Source organism: Neovison vison, chromosome 2 (assembly GCF_020171115.1).
Source record: "Neovison vison isolate M4711 chromosome 2, ASM_NN_V1, whole genome shotgun sequence".
In the NCBI taxonomy this organism is placed as follows: domain Eukaryota; kingdom Metazoa; phylum Chordata; class Mammalia; order Carnivora; family Mustelidae; genus Neogale; species Neogale vison.
This window is the reverse complement of record NC_058092.1, coordinates 203,577,434-203,596,784: the sequence shown is the minus strand read 5'-3', so window position 1 is coordinate 203,596,784 and position 19,351 is coordinate 203,577,434. Positions and strand designations below refer to the sequence as shown.

The 19,351-nt window shown below is 41.6% G+C and overlaps 1 protein-coding gene across 3 annotated transcripts in view; it reads left to right on the top strand.

Moving 5' to 3' along the window:
• Window positions 1–18,742, top strand: part of SLC16A12 (solute carrier family 16 member 12) — a 63,780-nt gene extending 45,038 nt beyond the window's left edge. For 2 of the 3 annotated variants that reach the window (XM_044240073.1, XM_044240072.1), the window contains 5 exons: window positions 4,697–4,800; window positions 7,693–7,836; window positions 9,361–9,940; window positions 12,208–12,467; window positions 16,121–18,742. In XM_044240073.1, coding sequence (XP_044096008.1) covers window positions 4,697–4,800; window positions 7,693–7,836; window positions 9,361–9,940; window positions 12,208–12,467; window positions 16,121–16,383 — 1,351 coding nt within the window. In that variant the 3' untranslated portion in view covers window positions 16,384–18,742. The remainder of the gene's footprint in view (window positions 1–4,696; window positions 4,801–7,692; window positions 7,837–9,360; window positions 9,941–12,207; window positions 12,468–16,120) is intronic. The other variant, XM_044240074.1, reaches the window with a different exon arrangement.
• Window positions 18,743–19,351: the final 609 nt, after the last annotated feature.

Below are 19,351 nucleotides of genomic sequence, written 5' to 3'. Positions count from 1 at the left end.
CACAGTTATCCTGAAACCAACATTTCACTGTATGTTAACTAAAATATAAATAAAAATCAGAAGAAAACTGTACAAATAATACACATTTACTTTAATAAAAAATTTTAAGGAGCTGCAAAAACAAAAAATAAAACAAAGTCATATGGTTAGTGAGTAGTAATTCTTTTAACTACTAGGCTACACTGTCCAGTGGATCACTTCTGCCTTTGATGCAGTGCACAACTCCGTCAACCAGAAGAAAGTCTTGACCAGTTACCAAATGTTCTCAGCATCTAGCTCTTCAGAGGCCAAAGAAGAATTCTCTAGCAGAGTAGCAAGGTAGAAACAGTAGGCATGTTGGCCCCTTGAGAGAAAGTATTTTTGAGAATACTAGATGACACTTGGGTGATATTTTGTTGTTGTTGTTGTTGCTGTTGTTGTTTTTAAGATTTTATTTATTTATTTATTTATTTGAAAGAGAGAGAGAGAGTGAGCAAGAGAGGGAGCCCAAGCTGGGGAAGGGAAGGGGGAGAGGGAGGAGCAGGTTTCTTGCTGAGCAGGGAGCCAGACATGGAGCTTGAACCCAGGACCCTGGGATCATGACCTGCACTGAAGGCAGGTGCTTAACCAACTGAGCCACAGAGGTGTCCCGATATTTTGTTCCTCATTCTTAGGAATAGAGCCTGTCAACCCCTGCAGGATGTTAGGAGTTTTTTTTGCAACTGCAGCATGATCTAATGCATTATGGCTGACCCAGTTATGTTTATCAAACTGCTTATGTCCTAGATGAGGAACATGAGACCCTGAAAGATGAAGAAGCATTATCAAAATTCTCAGTTACTCCGTATGAGAATCAGAGATGAGGGCCCAGCTTTCCTGACATGTCAGATGCACACATTTTCCAAAGGACAGTAAAAATTATTTCTGGAATGAGAAGCCCACATTCTCCTGATAACATTTGTTTTCTTTAAGGCCGCGCCTATGTTTAGAAGCTATAAATCCTGAACCTTTACCATTTCAAAAGTTCTTTTCCCTTTTGAGAACAAATAAGCAGTGATGCAGTATTATTCCTGTATTTTATGAAAGTCACGGTCAATCGGAGCATGTTTGTGGTTATTAAATTTCACCTCGAGCAGACCGGCTCCCATGTTTAGATAAGAATCTCAGGGGTTATTTTTGAATTTTACATACCTAGAGTTTGACCGATATGACTAGCCAAGTCAGTTAGGAAAACCTTTAAGCAGAAAACAAAACAGCAATAAAACAAGAAAGTCACGAGACAAACATAGTCACACAAATATTAAATCCGTCAGAACGATTTAGTGATGAGAAGAGACGATGATTTACAATCCCAAAATGTCATCGCCATCTGGGACTCTTTTTTCTTAGGCTGCTGCCTCTCCACCTTGTGTATTTCCCTCCTACTCATTTGTCCGTCAGCTTATGAACTTCAGTTCTTCACCTCTCTACTCCACCTTATCTCGCTACCCTTGCCTGAACAGCCAGCAGCCAGGCTTCCTCCTCCTGTTTCCTCATGTATGTCCTTGAAGTTTCTACTCAACCTTTTTACTTCCTCACCTTCCAGTCACTTCTTTACCAATGCTAATCCTTCTTTCTTTCCTTCCCTCAATACCTTGAACCTTGAACAATAATTAATGAGCACCCCAGTACACGAAAGGTGGTATACTGGGTATTTGGGATTAAATGCAAGATAAGACAGAGTGAGGGCCTTTGCTGACACAGAACAACAGTCTAGTGGAGAATGCAAACGCATGCGAAGGGAATTGCCATCTGCCCGTCATGTGGGAAGTGCCCTGCATGTCATGTAAACATGTAAGAGAGCCATCAAACCCAGACTCGGGTAGTCAGGGAAGACTTCCTGGAGGAGCTGACAGTTATCTTGAGACTAAAGGAATGAGGGAAGCCGAGAGCATCCTAGAAAAGAAGACAAATCTTCGATGCTCAAAGGTGTGAAAGAGTACGGGCGGTGTGTTGAAAGTCATGGAAAACCTTGGGTCCCACTGAAGTGAAGAATGCATAGTGGCGGGGAGCTGGGGGAAACACTAAGAAGAGCCAGCTCATGCAAGGTCTCAGAAGTCATGTTAAAAAGTCTGAAGCAGGGGTGCCTGGGTGGCTCAGTGAGTTAAAACCTCTGCCTTCAGCCCAGGTCATGATCCCAGGGTCCTGGGATCAAGCCCCGCATCGGGCTCTCTGCTCAGCAGGGAGCCTGCTTCCTCCTCTCTCTCTCGGTCTGCCTCTCTGCCTTCTTGTGATCTCTGTCTGTCAAATAAGTAAATAAAATATTAAAAAAAAAAAAGTCTGAAGCATCAGGGTAACTCTGACCATTGATTTCAAAATGTACCCAAGGCACATGTGGGTTCTGGGAGAATGGTTGGGAGGGTTTGGGTTGTAGTTCTTAGCACTCCATACTGTCCCTTTTCCCTTTTCGCTTTCCTATCCCCAGGACCCACAACATAACTGCAGGGTCCAGTGCAAAATGAAAACGCAGTCCCCTTTGTTCAAAAGGTAGGAAAATAAGGGCTGTTGAAAGTAGAAATTCACTGGTCTCCCTCAATTTTTCATGGAGTTCTTAATTTGCTATTCCAAGCTGTTTTTAAGAAAGAAAAATGGAAATATTAACTTATTAGCATGAACTTACCAATCATCTTTATATCCTGCCATACTCGTTTTGAACACAAATGTGAGTATTTAACTCCTGTGTGGGACCTCTGGGGCTCGTGCGTGCCTATGTAGTTCATTTTCACCAGAACAGGGGAAGCCGTGCGCAAAAACTCAAGCGCTTTTACTTCACTTCTCGATGCATGAATTTTCTTTCTTTCTTTTTTTCAAAATTTTATTTACATTCTAGTTCACTAACATGCAGTACAATGTTGGTTTCAGTAGAATTCAGTGATCCTTCACTTACAACACCCTGTGCTCGTCATCACAAGTGCCCTCCTTAATGCCCATCCCCCACCCGCATCCCTCCATCAATCCTCAGTTTGCTCTGGGTCATTAAGAGTCTCTTATGGTTGGTTCCCCTCTCTCTTTTTTCTTTTTATTTTCTTTCTTTCTTTTTTTTGTTTTACCCCTCCCATATGTTCATCTGCTTAGTTTCTTAATTCCACATATGAGTGAAATTATATGGTATTTGCCTTTCTCTGACTGATTTATTTCACTTAGCATAATACATTCTAACTCCATCCACATGTATACATAATGGACTATTACTCAGCCATCAAAAACAATGAAATCTTGCCATCCACAATGACGTGGATGTACGCGCTTTCTATGAACATTCTGTGTCTTCTGCTTACTGGTGAGTAAGGAAAGACGGAAAAGGAAAGGAATTGTGGATAGCCCTCCCTTTCCCCTTTCCTCTGTGCCATCATTTTCAGGGTAAGTGGTTGGCTAGTAAAATACAAACATAACCTGAGTAGGAAAGGATACACGAACCCTCAGTCCTTTGTGTTGCTTAGAATACCATTGCCTTCTTTCTGCATTTGAAGCAGTTTTGGTTTGAAAAAAGCATGGCCTCTCTACCCCCACACTTCCTCAGTCATAGCTTAACTTACCCTGTGCTCGCTCTGAGTCTCACCGAACTCCAACATGTGAGACTTCCAGAGTTTGTGTCTCTAGTAATACATGTGTCGACGGCAAGGTAAAGAATCGCAAACACACATTGTGTGTGTATCTCCTCTGGTCATATGCATGCCCCGTTGTTCTTTTGGACCTTGCTTACAAAACACAAATTCGAAGATAAAATTGTTAGGAATTTTAAGTTCTGTGCTTCTGGGTACCAGATCCTGGGCCTTTGCAGAGGAGGCCCACTGGTAAAGCCGGACCTGCCTAACACAGCTGTCCTGGTTATACCTGATTCTCTTCCTTCTTCTTTTTCCCCATCACCCACCTTCACACCCAACAGCAGCTGGAGAGGGGAGGAAGAGTGGAGTGGCAGGTTGCCGTGGGCTGCTGAGGCCTGGTGAGTTAGACTGTAGTCCTCTTCCAAGAGACTGATCACTTCCTATCTCATTCCCATCAAGGCCGGATTCACCCTTGCTGTCGCTGAGTACTGAGAACTCCTGCCCTGAGTTAGGAAACTTGCTGATCTGTAGAACATTCATTTCAAGTTGTACAGTGGTGCAAACTATCGCTCCTGAATTGCTTATGTCTTTTTATCCTAAGTAATTAACCATTTTTCAACATAAAGTTTCTCTGCCTCTATATGTCTGTCTCTCTCTAGAGTGGTCATTTATAATCTCACCATTCACATATAGTGACTGAGTACTTTTTTGTCTTACATGCTTTGGCCTTTTTCTATTTATATGAACTACGTTCATTTGTTTTTTAACCAAAATAAGCCTTATTATATAAGCTACTTTGTAACTTACTTTTTTACTTAAGACTGCCCTGTGAATTTATTCTGAGATCAATAAATACACACCAAATCATCCTAACACCTAAAAATATTTCATTTTATTGATAAGTTTAAATTTATTTGGCTGGTCCCCTTTTGATGGGCAAATAGGTTCGTTTGTCTTATCCTTTAGATGGTCCAATAGCTTTGACTTCCCACCTACAGTTGTCCAGCAATGTACCACCGAAAACCATTAAAGCTTACGGAGATTCAAACAGCGGACACAGAGCTTGAAGCTGTGGTTTAGATCCATGTTCATTCACCTTTTTTTCTATAAAATCCTTGCATTGTTTTTTTCAGATGTATTTCGATTTTTTTTGTGGAGTTCCAGACATACTTCACTCAGGATTACGCCCAAACGGCTTGGATCCATTCCATTATAGATTGCGTGACCATGCTCTGTGGTGAGTATCACTTGCCAGGGATAGACTGGTGACTTTTGAACTGTACCTGACAGTGACCTTCTACTGCTTTTGCTTACCCATTCTTTTCTGAGTAGGAAGGGTTTGCTAAAAATTGGCTAAGACTATACAAAAAGAGAAGACCGATCCTACTTTCAGCCAAACCCAACCAGACATGCTCTTGGAATTAATGGTCTTGGCTGATGGTAGATGAAACAGGCAGTTAATATTCTCAAAAAGACACATATTATTTGGTTCTCCTGTAATGAGATAGGATGCTGGGCATCACAGGACTCCTCCTGATTTGGGAAGCAGTTAAGCATACAATATATGTTTGGCTTCTCTCTTCTAAATGCTATGGTCCCCTCGTTCTCCAGTCATGTAAACAGCCATCGGATAGCACTGTGAGCCATTTCTATGCCGTCTCCTTAAATGAGGGCCAACAATATGTGCATCACAGCTCAAGTCTTATTTTCATTCTGTTTCCTTCCCAGAGATTCATAATTTGGCTAGTGGATTTCATTTTTCATGCATAAACATTTATTCTTAGGAAAGTATGTGGGAAGGATAGGATGGTGAAGTCATGAGAGAAGTGTACTCATCATGGTTAAAATTTCATTCAAGAGACCCCCAAGGGTACAAATAGGGTCTATGGAGTATTCTCAGAACTCATGGACTCTCTCAATCCACCAGTATGATAGAGGAGAACTAACCTTGAGATTTTTCTTTTTGAACATTTTAAACCAAAGTTGTTATGTTAATGTCTTAGAGAGTGTCTGAATTGGGTAAGTTGAAATGATCTATTTGTAGTCTAGGCTCATTTAAACGTTTCATTTATTTATTTATTTATTTTAATTTCATTTACTTCTTTATTTGACAGAGAGAGAGGGATCACAAGTAGAGTGGCAGGCAGAGGGGGAGGGGGAAACAGGCTTCCCGCTAAGCAGAGAGCCCGATGCGGGTCTTGATCGCAGGACCCTGAGATCATGACCTGAGCCAAAGGCAAAGGCTTAACCCACTGAACCACCTAGGCGCCCCTAAACATTTCATTTAAATGAATCCTTAGTTTTAAAAAAGAAAAAACTACTGTTAATCTTCAGGCCATGTCATGGTGGCAAAAGAGAAATACTATGTTATTTAATAACTCACAAATAACATCAACTGATTCCATTCTAGGTACTGATTCATACTTATTTTTTTAGGAAAAAATGTACATACACAGGAATCAGTTGAATCGTACAGAAATGTATTTCCTTTGTTGGGAGGAATTTGGGAACAATTCTAGGACTAAAAAGTTTCATGAGAAGGCTAAGTTGGCTCTGGCTACTGATAACACTGGAAGGTCTTAAGAGATCAAAAAATAATATCTTTGTATTTTCTAGCCTGTTTTTTTTTTAAAATCAGACAGTCCCTTTGTTTTCAGGGTCATGTTATTAGTCACAGCCTTTATATGAATATGCCAAGTGAGCCATGTTTATCTTTCTCAGAGGATACAGGTGACTCATTTCCCTCACCACTATCCTTTGGAGAATATTTATAATCCCCAGAAGAGGAATAAATGACCTTCAGTGACCAACACCATCACAGTGACTATGTGATCAAGCAGGGTCGTGTTAGATGCAGCATTTTTAAATTCAAGGGCTTGAGGCCATGCAAGCCGTCCGACCTGTTGTACACACCTGCTCACCGTACAACATTGGTGAAGTTTCAGGACATGGACAAAGACTGTGGAGTCAAGTATAGGGCACTCCCTGGTGGGTGAGGCGGTTTGCCCTAGGATAAACAGGGAAGTAAACATTTTTCATCGAGTTTGGTCTAAATTTGGTCACTTTCTGGTAGACTTAGATACAGTCTCAGGAGGGTCACTCCTTCCTGTCTTCCAGAGGTTCTATCTACAGCCAGCAACTGTGTTAACTAGACAGGAGACATCAGGCTGATGACTGGTTCTGTCATGTACATTGGAGTCAGGCTCCGGTTTCAGCTTGACCAATACCAAATTATACTCCCCAAATACCCAGAGAGCTTGCTCTTCTGATCTTGTTAGTAAGAACACTGGTACCAGCTTGTCCCACAGAAAGAATTTGCGTGCTGCCCCTCCACCGACCTCCCTTGCCGTCAGTCTAGAAGGCCCAAAGAGACAGAGTAAGAGGGTGAAAAAACCCTGCCCTTGGTGTCAGGTGCCCCAAGCAGTGCTTCTTGGCGATCTTGGACATGTCATATTCCCCTCAACTTCTATTTCTCTGCAGTCTGTTCCAGCTTTAATTAATATTCTATAAACCTGGCAGTTGGCACAGTTCTGACACATTGTTAAACCTCTACAAAGAAGAGGGAGGCCAACCAAAATATCACCATGGATGTGAAGCATTTGATTTCTCATCCACAGAGTTTCCTAAAGCCTAAAAACAGTACCAGATTGTGAAATGTGTCTGTGGTCTCTTTCCCTGGCCTTTCCTGCCTAGCACTGCCGGCCACGGTGTCTGCTTTCCTTCCCTGCCAGCTGACTGCCGTAATTATTGCTATTGGTGCATGATCAAAATCATATAAAACATACAAGGTACATCCCAGTCCAGGTGATAACTAATTGAAATAAGGAGCTGATTCACTGTTCAAAAAGCACCCCAGAGCCCTGGGATTATAATGGTAAAAGAATGAAGTGAGGGGGCACTGAAAAGCAAGTCAGCAGACCCTGTCCTAATTCCAGCTTTGCTACCTGTTCTCTGTGTGACTATGGGCAAGTCGTTTCCTCTCTCCTCAGTGACCAAATCCATAGAATGAGCAGGGCGGGCTTGATACTGTAAAGGCCCATCATTCTCGGCTTTGCCGATGCAACACCACAGTCTTCTCGCAGTGCCTTCAAGGCCCTTCTGTTAAACCCATTTATTATTGCTTTTGAAGCGCCGCTTGGGAGTGTTGTCAGTAACCACTTATCCTGCCAAGTGGGAATCATGCTGGGTGGCTTGCTGGCCTCTACTGGTCTCATCCTGGGCTCATTCGCCACCAATCTGAAGCATCTCTACCTCACTCTGGGAGTTCTGACAGGTAAGGGCACTTGGTACCCCTTGTCTCGCCCCACCCCCATTCAATTTTTGTTAAGCACATCCACAGAACCATAATTCATAAAATATTCATCTTGCTAGATGCACCGTTTAGCTGACCTAGTTTATGCTTACCTAACCTAGCAGTTAAAAGAGCTGGAAATCCAGCTGATTGTACTGCTATAATGAAAATGTACCGGCCGCATGATAGAAGTAAATGCTGGCTTCCCCTTGGGCAGCAGAGCATGGTGAGATTCTGTACTCAGAAGCAAAGAGAGATTAGCCAGGGCAACATACATTTTCAGCAGTGACCGCTCTCCCAGCATCTTTGCCAAGAACTAAATATACTACCTGTGGTCGACCTGAGTCAGCCCTGCTTTATAGTGAAGATCACACTGTCCAGTAAATGGGAGGTTCTCTCAATGTCATGGAAGTACACTTTAGAGAATTACAATGAACCCTGCAGGAAGAAAAGAAACCCATGTGCATCCATAAATCAGATGCTAAGGGGACTGCTTGGCATCAAGGTGGGATCGGTTGGTGGCACCGGAGTGGCAATATGCCCCATCACTCAGAGCGACGTGGGTTAGCACTAACTCACAGTCTGCGCACCTTGCCATATCAGGTAGCGTGATCTGGCCAATAAAAGCCATAATCTCATAGTGATTTTATAAATCTGGCTCTGTCGGCTAAGAAAATGTGTCTAAAGGGCCCGGCTGCTAGGGTGTCCAGGCATCTCAGTTTATCAAGGAGGGCCCTGGTCGTAGCACTGAAAACCTCATCTCCAGGAAACCTACCAGTCCCGGCAAACCAGGATCATTGGTCACCCTGCAGTACGGATGGAAAAGGGAGCTGACGGTGGTTCTGTTTTTCTATTTGGATGCCATGAATTCCCAGGGTTTACTCCCTTTTCGAATTTCTTGACTTAAAAGGAATTGAAGCTGAAAACCTTTCAGAGGCTTTCCGCTGACCTTAAGGACTATTTTCAAATTACTCTGTCTATATGCAAAGTCCGTGTATAAAGCTGGCATGACGTTTCCCAATCATGTGAAATTACCCTGGAATTTCACGGGGCCGTATATGCTGTTGAAACCCAAATTCCAGAGAGGTCCTGATGATCAGAGTTGTGTTTTCATAGGCCGTGAGAAGCTGAGTTAATTCTCTGGATAATTTAAGATAAAAAGATTCGTTGATGGGGAGAATAAGTTTCTCTATGTCAGCAGTATCCTGATTTTCTAGTTAATTCAAATTCAGTTTGTATGACAGTTTTAAAGTTCTTCATTGCATTTTAAGAAGCCATATCCCTTGAGGGTTTCTTCCCAAGAAGAAAGTCATATATATGCTGTATTTTCCCAACTGTGGATGACTGTTGGGGGAGACTCTCCTGCAGCTTGGTGTAGAAAATAGTTTTCAGAGGGTTTGACAGAAGGCCAGATTCTCCTTCATCCAAATAAATTTATTCTGAAATGTTTTCTTTCATTGGCTGTTCATGGCATGCCAGCACTCATGGACTTCTCTCCATCCTTAGGTCTTGGATTTGCACTCTGTTACTCTCCAGCGATTGCCATGGTCGACAAGTATTTCAGCAGACGGAAAGCCCTGGCTTACGGGATCGCCATGTCCGGAAGCGGCATCGGCACCTTCGTTCTGGCCCCGGTGGTTCAGCTCCTTATCGAACAGTTTTCCTGGCGGGGAGCCTTACTCATCCTTGGGGGCTTCGTTCTGAATCTCTGTGTTTGCGGTGCCTTGATGCGGCCCATCACCCTGAAAGAGGACCAGACGACTCCAGAGCGGAACCCCATCAGTAGAACTCAGAAACAAGACTTCAAGCGAGTGGCTCCCTGTTCCACTTTGACTAAAAAATGGGTGCAGACCTGCCTCTGTTGCTCTTTGCAGCAGGAATACAGTTTTTTACTGATGTCAGACTTTGTCGTGTTAGCCATCTCTGTTCTCTTTATGGCTTATGGCTGCAGTCCTCTCTTTGTGTACTTGGTACCTTACGCTGTGAGTGTTGGAGTGAGTCACCAGCAAGCTGCTTTCCTTATGTCCATACTCGGGGTGATTGACATTGTTGGCAATATCACATTCGGATGGCTAACTGACAGAAGGTAAAATCCTTTGAGACCACAGCTGGTTCCCTACCAGGGGGAAGTTTTCCATATCTGAAAGCAACTCCCTTGCTTGTTCTTCCAGTGAGAGGTCGGCAAACATTTTCTGTAAAGGGCTAGAGAGTAAACATTTTTGGCTCTGTGGGTCATGTGATCACAGTTATTCAACTCTGCTGTCATAGCACAAACCAGCTATAGACCCTATACAGACAAATGCAAGTGATGGTGTACCAGTAGGATTTTACTTATGGATACTGAAATTTTTAAATAATCTTTTTTAAAGATTTTATTTATTTATTTGACAGACAGAGATCACAAGTAGGCAGAGAGGCAGGCAGAGAGAGAACAGGGGAAGCAGGCTCTCTGCTCAGCAGGGAACCTGATATGGGGCTTGATCCCAGGATCCTGAGATCATGACCTGAGCCAAAGGCAGAGGCTTAACCCGCTGAGCCTCCCAGGTGCCCCTGGATACTGAAATTTTAATTTCTCATATAATTTTTACCTATCAAAATAATCGTGTTCTTTTTATTTTTTTCCAGCCCACTCAAAATTAGAAAACCATTCTTAGTTCATAGAGAGTGCAAAAACCAGGTGGTGGGGTGGATTTGGCCATAGTTGACCAACCGCTGTTCTAGATGGTTTGGGAGAGTGGATAAGTCTAAGTGGCCAAAACCTGTAGTAACTACAAGTTCTGGTGACAGATTTAATTTCATCCCAAGTCAAGTCAGTCCTCAGGCTGGGTGTTGTGGTTTTAGTTATTTTTTAATGACCCCAGAGGCTGGCTGGCAATGGAGCAGAATTCAGTCCAGGCAGGAAGACCAGGGGCAATAATCATGCATGATCTCTAGGCACATATTTGTGTTTGACAATTCAAAGAGCAAATACTTCATTGTAATTTTAAGTTTGGGAATCACAGTTGTCAGAAATCCACTAAGTGGTTTCTTCAGCTAATGCTTATCTGCTAGGATTGAAGAGAGCAAGGTCCTCCTCTTCTCCTAAACGGACTCTTCACACTTGAGCTATGAAGTGGGAGAGCAATGATCCTGTGTTATGTCTTTGGTAATTAACCAGGACTCCACTGCCGTTCTCTAGGGCTATGAATATTTAAAATTAACTCCAAAAATGTAGTGGGTAAGGAAAAGAGCAGAGAGCAGGGGCATATGCCTGGACAATCAACTCAACAAAGAAGTAGCCCGGTGTAGGTTTGATAGAGGAGTATGAAGTCAGAGATACGTGAGACCTAAGTTCTTGCGCTGACTCTGCGCCCTTATTACCCCTGTGAGCTAGGGAAAATCACTAACCCTCAGATCCTTAAGGGTCTTCATCGGCAAAACAGGCCAGTGCAATATTTTTCTATTAACCCTTAGCATTTTGTGAGATGGTAGGTTGAAAACTGTTTGTAAAGCATAAACTGCTGGTGCTGATATTATACTGAGTCTTTGTAATAATGATGGTATCAATGCCATTTGGTAACAATGATGAGTTTGGAGCTAGAGAGGGAAAGTGGAATGGAAGTACCACTGGGGAGGGCTCGAAATAAGACTTGGTCCTCGTACAAGACCTTCATAGTCTCTGGTAAAGCATTTTAATGTCTTCATATGCTAGCTTTTCCCTTTTATATGCTGGGGTTTTTAAAATATTTTATTTATTCAGAGAGACACAGTGAGAGAGAGAAAACAAGCAGGGGCAGAGGAAGAGGGAGAAGCTCCCGATGCAGGGCTTGATCCCAGGACCCTGGGATCATGACCTGAGCCAAAGGCAGACGCTTGACCGACTGAGCCACCTAGGAGCCCAGGTGCCCCTATGCTGGGTTTTTGAGCATATATGATGCACCAGATACCAGTGGATGTCCTATCTGAAAACATCTAGTAGGATAGGCTACTAGGAAATGTTAGCTTCCTGATACTGTACCTGTTATTTTAGAACTATCCATAGGGTAACCCTAACAAGATTGGTAACAGTCCCATTTTATAGCTAAAGAAATTGAGATTAGAGGTGAGCCATTAGGAGGTATAGAGCTGGATTCAAAATTCCCATCTTTCTAACTTCAGAGCGTATGCTACTTTCTGCCATACCACGTTTCCTGGGAAGATGCATTCTGTGTCTCCATATACCAGAAGAACGATAGGCAGACAACATAGATAACCATGGGAAGCCTTCTCTATAAGTAACATCGATGCTTATTGCTGGGGGCGGGGGGTATGGTTCTAAAGCTCTCAGATAGAACCCGTGCATACTACCCTCATTCTTGATCTTCAAATCCACAGGTGCCTGAAGAATTACCGGTATGTCTGCTACCTCTTTGCCGTGGGACTAGATGGGCTCTGCTATCTCTGCCTCCCAATGCTTCAGAGCTTTCCCCTGCTCGTGCCTTTCTCTTGTACCTTTGGCTACTTTGATGGTGCCTACGTGACTCTGATCCCTGTAGTGACTGCAGAAATAGTGGGGACCACTTCTTTGTCCTCAGCGCTCGGTGTGGTATACTTCCTTCATGCAGTGCCATACCTGGTGAGCCCGCCCATTGCAGGTAGGTTTCTGGAGAAATCCCCCAACCACCTCTTCTGTTTGTCATACCAATGTGAAAACAGTGAACTCATGCAAAGACAATGAGGATTAGAAAATAAGTTGGGAAGAGTGAAAGAGAAAGGGATTCAAGAGCCATCAAAATATCATGGTCTTACTTATATCCTTGTTTTATAACTTTCTTCCAGCCAATGGAGACTTTAGCCTACTTGGAAAGAAAAAATCCAAAATTAGGGTCCTGATTCCCTTCTACACTAACGACGGGAGTAATGGAATGGAGCAGCTGTTCAAAACTTGTAAATAAGTCAGGCACATGCAGAGGGAAGTTTAGAGGGAGTACAGGGTTCCACTTGGGGATAGCGGGCAGTGAGGCTGAAATGGTAAGTGAGCATGCCACAGTGGAGTGCTTGGGGTGCCAGCCAAAGGAGCCAAAAGGGCCCTATATTCTTCAGAGACTCTAGATAATATTATGGGTTTTGTTTAAAGGAGTAATATGGTAGAGAGTATATTTTAGAAACTGGGACCTAGCAATTGACCTGGTAATTAGGGGAGGAGCAGTTAGGATTCCATTCTAATAGTTCAGGATCAAACTGATAGAGACCTACAGTAGGGCTGCTGCAGCAGAAATAGAAATGAGCTCTTAGGGCAAAGAGGAAGTATTGGGGGGAAAAAATCAACTGAATTTAGCATGTGGGAGTGAGGGAGGAGAAAACACAAAGATAACTTAGAAAATAATGGCATGGTTGAAAGAAATGGAAGCTGGAAAAAGTGGCTTTGCCAGAAAAAACAATGAATTAAAAGTTTAGAAATATTCAGATATCTGAAATACCCAATAAAATGTCCAACAGAGCTGTTTAAAGATGAAATCTGAGCTTTAGAGGGAGGCCAGATTTGGATTTAAAGATTTGGGGATTATCAGATTAAGCATCTAGAATGGTTTGTGAACGTCAAATGCTATAGAAATTTAAAGCATGATTGAACAAGTGATTTGACAACTATTTATTGCTTACGTGCACCAGCATTTCCTTTGGCACTACTATGGCAGCAAACAGGTCAGAGTCCCTCCCTCCTTCCCGGAGAATGTGGTCTAGACCAGTGTCTCTCAAAATGGAAGTTCTGGGACCCCCTGCGTCAAAACCCCTTGGGGCCCTTGCTACAAAACATAGATTCCTTGATCCTCCTTTGTGATCTGAATCTTTCCAGGAATCTACATTCTGAATCAGCTTTCTTGTGAAGCTCATGCACACTAAAGATTGAGAATAATTGGTTCTTTTTTTAAAAGAGCTTATTTATTAGAGAGTGAGTACGTGAGCCCAAGAACAGGGTGAGGGGCAGGAGGAGAAGCAGACTCCCCACTGAGCAGGGAACCTGATGCAGGGCTTGATCCTGGGACTCCTGGATCTTGACCTGCACCAAAGGTGGCCCCTTAACCTACTGAGCCATCCAGGTGCCCCGAGAATAATTGGTTCTGATTTTATCATCTGCCTAAACTAAAACTAAGAGAGTGGTCTCTGAAAATAGGCAAAAAAGAAATGAGCCAAACATGTGCTTAGAAGAAAGGAAGGGAATTTTTGAAGAAGGCAGAATTTCTGCTTTAACTGATACTGTGAATAAAAAGTTTTGAATTATTTCCAAACTCTAGTGATTGCTAAAGAAGCACACTGGGGGGCAATCTGGTTGCTTCAGAGCTGTAGATAAAATATCCTGGTCAGTTTAAACTGGTGATATAGGGCTACATGTTTAATGCTTCATTTTGGGAAGTGCCCCCAAAATATTTTTGGGGGGGTCATTTTGGGGACAGTTTCCCAAAGTGTCCCCACATCCTCCCTCCATAGCCAATTTTTGTGTTCACCAACCTTTAGGAGCAGTATAATTCTGTAATTCTTTTAAAAAGTCACAGTGCATCAATGAAATTGGAATTCCTGGATCTTTTTTCAATCTGTGGCTTTCCTTTGGCAAATCAGACATTATACTTATTGTCAGGCATTGGAGAATCTTACCATTTATTTAATTACCTTTAAAATGACAATTCAGTCTCTTCTGTTTGGTGCTACCGAAATAAGTAAATCCCACAATAACTAAAATAATTGAGATACTGTGAAATGTAGGAAACTTTGTGGGGCTTATAACAATTTCTCCATAACATTTTTTAAAAGATTATTTATTTATTTATTTGACAGAGAGAGAGATCACAAGTAGGCAGAGAGGCAGGCAGAGAGAGGGGGAAGCAGGCTGCCCACCGAATAGAGAGCCCGATACAGGGCTTGATCCCAGGACCCTGGGATCTTGACCTGAGCTGAAGGCAGAGGCTTTAACCAACTGAACCACCCAGGCACCCCTCGACATAACATTTTTGACTAATGAATTGAAGTGGGTGAAAGGTAAAATCATATGCCTTCCCAGTGGATTTAAGTTTAGAGGCACTTTTTTTAAAGATTTGTTTTATTTATTTTAGAAAGAGAGAGAGAGAACATGAGAGGAAGGAGGGGGAGAGGGAGAGAATCTTCAAGAAGACTCCTCACTGAATACAGAGCCTGATGTGGGGCTTAACCCCACGACCCTGAGATTGTGACCTGACAAAACCAAGAGTCAGATGCTCAACCAACTGAGTCACCCAGGCACCCCAATTTAGAGGAATTTTTTTTAACTTTTTAATCAGAAAATAATTGCCTGCCGAGGTCTAATTTGACCCCATTGATTCTCTGATCATTGTGGCCCATGTTTTGCATATCATATGCCTTGATCCTCCTCAAAATTTAGAGGTGGAATAGCTATTGATATTAATTTGTTGCAAGAAGAAATCAAGGGGGAAAGAAAAACCCATGATTGCAAAATGATACCTGGTGACACGAGGTGCAGTTTGCATTGGCAACTTCTACGATGGCCCAAAGGTCTGATTTCAAACTGCCCAGGGTACAGTGACCGGATCCAACTGAAAATTTGAATTCTGCTTTATCCAGAAGCATGTTATGTTACTCAGGATAGACAGTATGTGGGTACTGGGAATACTACTAACATTCAGTACAATTATACAACAAACATAAATGATCCCGACTCAATAATTTGAATGACACTATTTTTTAAAAGATTTTTAAAGATTTTAAAGATTTTTAAAGATTTTAAAGATTTTTAAAGATTTTAAAGATTTTTAAAAGATCTTTTTAAAGATTTATTTATTTGACAGAGAGAGATCACAAGTAGGCAGAAAGGCAGGCAGAGAGAGAGGAAGGGAAGCAGGCTCCCTGCTGAGCAGAGAGTCCAATGTGGGGCTCGAACTGAGGACCCTGAGATCATGACCTGAGCCAAAGGCAGAGGCTTAAACCACTGAGCCACCCAGGCACCCTTGAATGACACTATTTTTATCTTTTCTTCCATACTTGCTGGTATTAATAATAATATTTGTTGTTTGTGATCACTAAGACTGGGACACTGCTCCAAGTACTTTACAGAACAACAATCTGTTTTATGAGTTTTCCTAGAAAACAGAATGCAGTTTTCAGTTGCTGCACAATATTTTTAAATCGGCTTTGTGTGTCAAAACTATGATGGTGGTGCTAACAACCTAGTGTTTATTATCTTAGAAAGCATTAGATTTGGGAGCACGTAAATAATTGGATTTTACACTCAACAATGTAATTTTGTGGTTGCTTATTACAGGATGGCTTGTCGATACAACTGGCAGCTATACGGCAGCATTTCTTCTCTGTGGATTTTCAATGATATTCAGTTCTGTGTTGCTTGGCTTTGCTAGACTCGTAAAGAAGAGGAAAAAAACCCAGCTGCGGTTCCTTGCCAAGGAATCGGATCCCAAGCTGCAGCTATGGACCAATAGATCGGTGGCTTACTCTGTAGCAAGAGAGTTAGATCACAAAGACGATCAGTGTGTGGCTCTGACAGTGCCTGGTTCCAACCCCACATGACCCATGGCCTTGAGCCTGGGAATCTTCAGGGCTGAGAGAGGTGGGGCCACTGGACTGCACGTGTCTCGGAAACATTTAATTTTGGCAGAGACATTGCCTTCCGAGGAAATTACTGTTATTATTTTATTAACGTTTATAGGGGAAATACCAAATAACAAAGCAAGTTGGACTGGCTCAGTTTCCTCATTTGCAATTTGTATTCACAGTCGAACTTGTACCTTTCAGGCAATGAGCATCACTCTGGAGAATGTTAGGACAGAGCTGCTATAATTCGCTGTGATTGGGGGTAATTTAGAAGCATGACCAAAGCAGATGACATTGGAAAGCTTTGTTGCCAACTCTGCCCCTCTGTCTGACTCCCTCAGTTAGAATGGAAACAGAAACAATGGCATGTTAGATTTGCTCACTTGATGCTTTCTTGGAGAAAGGGGTCTGTATTAATCACTGCCTTTTGCAGAATCTAAAGCGTTCTTCAACAACTCCATGTAAAGCCCTAGTGAGAAACTCTACTAGAGAAAGAGTTGACATCTTCACCTCCCACCTCCACAGAAGGCTTCTTCCTAAGGCTGAGCCCCTCCCCTCTGATTAGGCACCCACATCTGTTAATATAATACTGAATTTAACAGAATACAGCAAGTCACAAGGGTGATTTCTAAATCTTACCTGACATGTTAACACCAACGCTTCTCTCCCCCTTTTTTTCTTTAGAAACAAAGCTTTTATTTGAATTGTACACACAGTCCTGCCAGGAACTGAAAGTGTTGGCAGAATTCCAACTGGGCAGGAATTGAATTCTTGAATCAGCAGGTCTCGGATGGGAGTTTTTTTTTTTTTCAGATCAGACATTTCGGTTCATCATTACCCAAAACAGAACTTGGGAGGTTAGCCTGAAAAATATTCTAAAGGTGAGATTCCTTTCTCCCTGGGTTAAGTTTTTATCTTTTTATGGATAATCATTAGAAACTTGATTCTAACTTGGGCCTCTTCACCTGAGTGAGAAGGCTTTAGGGATTTGGCTGAGCATCCCAGTGCTCATTAATTAGAGCTTTGGTCGGGGGAGAGGGAAGAGAAACTTAAGAAGGCTAATGCTGTGACACCTTATAGTTCATAGAACTTGTTTATGTACCTTTGCTCATTGGATTAGAATAATTTACTCATTCTCAAGTACTCTGTTTTCCTACAGTTTGGAGTAATTTCTGACTTTTCAGAGGGAGGACGTGGGAAAGAAGAGAAAGGCCAGATCTGCTGGCTTGTCTCCAACAATTTGCATCCCCAAATTGTGTCATACCTGTAAATTAGGAGCAAGTTACACCGTTGAAGGGAGATTTTAACTATAGAAAAATTTAAAATCTGAGCCTCAAAGAAATATTTTGACCCCGAAGTCCATTTTATCCATTGTCCCTCCAGAGGCCTGCACTGAGGAAGATCTTAGGTTGACTAAGCATGTTCAGCAGGTCTTTGCCTATAACTGGATTACTTCATGAAATTACATATTAATACATTGCTTTCAGAATGAAATACTGCCTTGATTTAATGGAAGAAAGCTGTAGTATTTCATAGTTGTTTTCCAAAGATAAATTTGAATGTTGCCTGTTATCTTTTTACTTAGTTTAAGACTGTAGTTTTGAACCCATTTACTTTGTCACTTGCAATTTAAAAACAAGATTTGGAAAATATCTGTAAAAAAGTCAAAGTTAAATGAACTTATGTGTGTTTGGAGTACCACTTTACACTAAATGTCATTTCTTGAATCTTCAAGCCGAAAGATTTTTTGAAATATAGTTATAAATATTCTTATACATATTTTTTCCTGGTGATCACAGTAAAATTTTGTTTCTCCAGCTCTGCAATATAATTTCTCTAAAGTATTATAAGTATTCATGAAAAATGAGTATAGAAACCGGAGCTTTTAAAATTTTATATAAAATAATTCAGATATTTTACTTTATACATGCATAAATTTATATTTTACTTCCCTTTTGGAGCAGCATTTTTAGAAAACCAGCAAGGAAAATGTATATTTTAGAGTCTATCATTGTCTAACTTCACAAAATGTTACTGTTAAGGTTCCATGTGCCTATACTGTTTATTTCAAAAGGGAAGAATTTGTGGAATGAGGTATTTTGTGGAATTAAGAACAAGATTGTGGTGTGATGATTCAACATCTTAAATATTATTTTATATCACTTCAAGTTCTACTTTGAAATTGATAGAAAAGCAAAGAAACTAACTTCTATAGATACATTGTACCATTGGGCCTTCTTTTCAGATTGAGATTTTACTAATAGATCAGATATTTATGCTAATATTTTCTTATTTCAAAAGCATAATAAAGTGAGTTTATATTTGTGTTTGGAAAGATATTTTTTTTTCCTTGTACATGGGTTTGGATTGAATGGAGAATGGGCTTGTCTGAATTATGGTAAAATGTAGCTAGCATATAAAGATGTGGTGAACAATCAAATAATTTACAAAAGCCAAACCCATTTACTGAGTACTTCCAATGCATTAGCTACTATGCTAAGTACTTCCTACATATTGTCTTATTTAATTCCCATAATAACCTATATTATCACCATTTGATAAATGTGGAAACTGAGGCATCAAGTGGCCACTGCATTCCTCTGGCTCCAGTGAAATCCTGTAAAGCTAGGAAGCTGTGTGTGACTGCAACCTGCCTTGGGTTTTCTTCTTATGTGTGTTCAAAAAGCCATTTGGAAACAGACCCTCCTTTGGAAAGGTAAAATCCTTCGGATTATGCTTTCTCTCCCAGTTCGTATAAATGGGAAGATTCTAGAATGGAAATTTCCAAGAGTTTTCCCAAGAGTCTGGTTCTATCAAGACCATCACTTCCAGCTAAGTGGTTTAATTTGCTTTTTATTGATCCAGGCCTCTCTTTGGGAGCATTTATGTATGTGTAGCAGGGAGAAGGTTGGGAAGCACACATTGTCTCAAAAGAGAGTTCTTT